This window comes from Pyxicephalus adspersus, chromosome 1 (assembly GCF_032062135.1).
Source record: "Pyxicephalus adspersus chromosome 1, UCB_Pads_2.0, whole genome shotgun sequence".
Lineage (NCBI taxonomy): Eukaryota > Metazoa > Chordata > Amphibia > Anura > Pyxicephalidae > Pyxicephalus > Pyxicephalus adspersus.
In genome coordinates, this window is record NC_092858.1 from 711,643 (window position 1) to 715,624 (window position 3,982).

The 3,982-nt window shown below is 39.3% G+C and overlaps 1 protein-coding gene across 1 annotated transcript; it reads right to left on the reverse strand.

Annotated features, from left to right (window-relative positions):
• Positions 1-930: 930 nt before the first annotated feature.
• Positions 931-1,908, reverse strand: LOC140321781 (olfactory receptor 52A5-like). Its single transcript, XM_072398566.1, has one exon. The coding sequence runs from the start codon at positions 1,906-1,908 to the stop codon at positions 931-933; it is 978 nt and encodes a 325-aa protein (XP_072254667.1).
• Between the last annotated feature and the right edge of the window lie 2,074 nt (positions 1,909-3,982).

The window sequence follows — 3,982 nt, forward strand, 5'->3', positions numbered from 1 at the left end:
TTATTTTTTATAATAATGATTTACAATTATGTATTATTTTATAATTTATGATTCTAATATAATAAATAAATATAATAATTATACCCGGGAGATAATCCTAAGAATTACAGGCCCACAATATAAACAAAAATTTCTACGCAAAAAAAATAGGATCACTTTTTGCATCAAAAAATGACAGAATTAGAACGCTAGGGGGGTTAATCAATGTCCCAATATTAATAGAGAATGTTCTATTATAAAAATACATTTGATGAAGCTTTATGATGTTGAAAAGTGATGTCTCATAGATATATGACCTTCTAATATGACATGGAGATTCTTTTATAAATAGAAAACAAATCTATAATCTTGTGAATAATTGTCACGTTTAATCAATTATTATTTTCTATAGACAGGTACTCATATACATAACTATATGATTTGTGTTCAGTGTGTTAGTAACCATTACTGGATTAAATACAATGATTAAGGGGAGGAATGCCTGTTACCTGGGTGCCAAGCAGTAATAAAGATGTCTGACAGTGGTGGTAAGGAGGTTATTGGGAGTGAAGCAACCATGAAGGGATGGCTGTCGTGGTGCAGTTGAGGAGGGAAGTATGTTAGAATAGGGCACTGAGCTACATAGCGCCACTGGTTGATCAGCCAGTAAGAAAGCAAGCAAAGGGAATGCGAGGACCAATTTTTTTTTCTGCTCCAGCTGCCATATCTTCAGCCAGATATCCATCGGAGAAGCAAGGTGGGCAAAGGTAGAGCTGGCAAGACCCAGAAGTTCCTTACTCTTCTGGTGCTGTCTTAGCCCCAATCCTCCAGTCTGCACAGCCTGTGTGTCCACATTGTAATGAGATGTTGTTCAAAGCTTCACAGCCAGCAAACATGACAGCTGCATAACAAAGTATTAGGACTTCTATATACATCAGCTCTGCAGATCGATTACTTAGAATGGGGGCTTTGATTTTTATGTAAGGCTCTCCAGACTTGGTCCCGGATCAGTTTTGTCTTCACTCCATAAATAATTGGATTTAGGATGGGTGGAAGAAGAAGATATGTATCAGCCAGTATTATATGAACATAGGGTGGAATCCTTTTGCCACCAAAGCGGTGGGACAGGAAAGTAAAGATTGCCAGACCATAAAAACTTAGAAAGACGCAGACATGAGGTATGCAGGTGTTAAAGGTTTTCAGTCGGGCGTCTTTGGATGGAAGGCTGAAGACAGCACGGAAGATGGCGCAGTACGATACCAGAATAAACATCAGGTCTGCTCCTGCAATTGTGAATGCCACTGCTAACCCCAAAGCACTGTTTATTCTGATGTCGGCAGCAGCAAGTTTTACAATTGCAATGTGCTCACAGTAAGAATGGGGTACAATGTTGGTTTTAAATGCAGGAAATTTCCTAATCATAATGATACTGGGACTAATCAAAGCTACTGCTCTGATTGGTAAGACGCTAACCAGCTTGACTATAAAAGTTTTGGTCATTATGGACTCATATCTGAGCGGTTGGCAGATGGCAATGTAACGGTCAAATGACATACCGAACAAAAGGCCAGATTCAAAACTAGAGAAAGAATGGACGAAAAAAATCTGGGCAACGCAACAATCAAAGCTAATCTGATTTGCCTGAAACCAGAAGATAGACAACAATTTTGGGACTACGATAGTAGACAGTAGGATATCATTGGATGCCAACAGAGAAAGGAAAATAAACATAGGCTTGTGGAGGCTAGGCGAGGCTGAGATGACAATCAGGAGAATAAAGTTTCCCAGCAAACCTAGAACATAACATAAGCAAACCACAGCAAAAACCCAGTTATAAGATGCTTCTAGTCCAGGAATCCCAACCAGGATAAAGAAGGTGGGATAAAATGTGCCATTGACTTTGATGTTTTTAATTGCTTTGCTGATCATCTTCTACGCCAAAATCCAGAAGTCTTTATGGAGGACAAATATATTCGGGTTTTCACCTAATGGGATAAAAACCTTAGAATTACAAACAGAATAAAGTGAACAAAACTATGTATAAAGGTTGTATGTAGACATTTACAATGATCTCAGTAGTAACAGGTTTACTTTAATTCATTCTCAATAGACACACAAAACCTGGAGCATCCACACACGTGAAAACCACGCTACAGTGGATTCCAACTGTGCTCCAGCCTACAGGCTCCTTTGCTCCTTATATGCTGCCTCTTTCCACTTACCCCAATGAGGTGCAACAAAAGGGATTGCACCAGAAGGGAAGCAGAAGGACAAGACAATTTTCTCCAAGCCCAGCTATGTACGGGATTGTTCTTGGTGAGTGATGATTTTGGAGCAAAGCCTCTAACAGTTCCTGCCAAGTTCTGAATTCTTATGGGGTGTCTATCAATCAATGCCAGATTCAGATGGTACCATCATACTAGTTACAGTTAATCCAGCATTCGGCAATCCTGCAACTGGATATTCAATTGATCTCTAGCCAGGGACTGTATCACCTCCAAGGAGGTTCAGCCAGGGTCAAGAATGCTTTAAGCCAACTTTGGACCATCTAGTTTTTATCTATTTCCATCTAAAATAAGCTTTGCCCAGCCAAGTCCTGACTAGCATCAGGCCGTACCCAGAAAAATCTTTGCCCAAATCTGTGTCTAATTCTTAAGTATTTCAATACAGTTATGTTTAAATCTAGGCTCAAGCAAAAAAACAAATGGCATTTGGGTGATGTTTATCTAAAAAATCATTACTCTCCTAATATATTTACAGAGTATTTTGTGGTATCAGTAGCAAATGTGTGCAGTGTAAGCTCAGACCCACCTAAGATTCATTTGATTTGCGCCCAATATAGACCACAAGCCACTGTGCAACACTTTTCATGACATATAACCCTTCCATGTTCTTTCGCTACTCCCCCCCTCTATGTGATGGATGTCTTTTGCTGCCCCCATCCCCCAAATCTGGGGGAACTCTGTCCCTATACAGGCCCTAATTCACTGAGCAAAATCGGAGGCTCGTTCGCACATTCATATTCGCGATCCAAAATTGGAAGCCGTCGCGCAATTCACCTACTAAATAAGCTTGCTGCTGGAGCCGCGCATCCCCGGCAGTTTTACACTGGTGAACTTGCATTAAAAGTCACTGTTCCCCTAAAAAATCATTCTTTCTAATGGCACACACATTACCCATAGCCCTAAAAAAAATATTTGTGCTGTTCAAATGTTTAAAACATTTATATGCGCTAAGATAAAAGCATATTTTAAAATGACTTATTTCTTTTCTGTTAAGCAAGTTAACTGAGTTCAGCTCCTCTACATAGGCGCCTATATAAAAACTTACCATGCCTGATTGGAGGAGCCGCCTGCGGGTAAATCTTGCAACTGTCCGCCCGCGAAGCATCGGCTTTGCCCTCGGACTATATTTTCCCACAAAAGTCACAAGCACAGACATGTTCCTGTTTGCTTCTATAGATATATATGTGTGTATATATATAATGCAGAAGGCAAAATTAGAGCTAAATACAAGAGTTCTATAAATCAGTTTTTTAGGGATGCAATGGGCTTTAAGCAAATTTATTGTACCAGTTCCTGATTAAATAAACGATCCAAGTGCAAAGCAAGGGCAAGGTGGTGGCAGAAAAAACCTGATGTATTAAAAGCTACTCTCAGGAGTCATCAGAGCTCAGTGTGACTAAGGACATCTTATGGAGAAAACCTTTTATATATTCCAGAGACTGGGGACTTATGTATCAATAAGATGTGAAAACCCCTGATGTGATAAAAGTTTATGGAATTACAAACATAAAAAAATGTAAGAAATAAGAGAACTTCAAACAAAAATCAATAGGAAACTAAACTCAACATCTGACTACATACATGAGATAAAAATTAGACATAAGATATCAAAAAGATATATAAAAGGAGGAACAACACAGCCCCATGTAAGTTAACTTGTATTATCATATCTGGCCTATATACAGCTCCAGTCTCCTGAATACCGCCCCCCCAATCTC

Excerpts from the sequence above, each read along its gene's own strand:
- LOC140321781 (XM_072398566.1), bottom strand. The coding sequence starts at position 1,908 with ATGATCAGCAAAGCAATTAAAAACATCAAAGTCAATGGCACATTTTAT.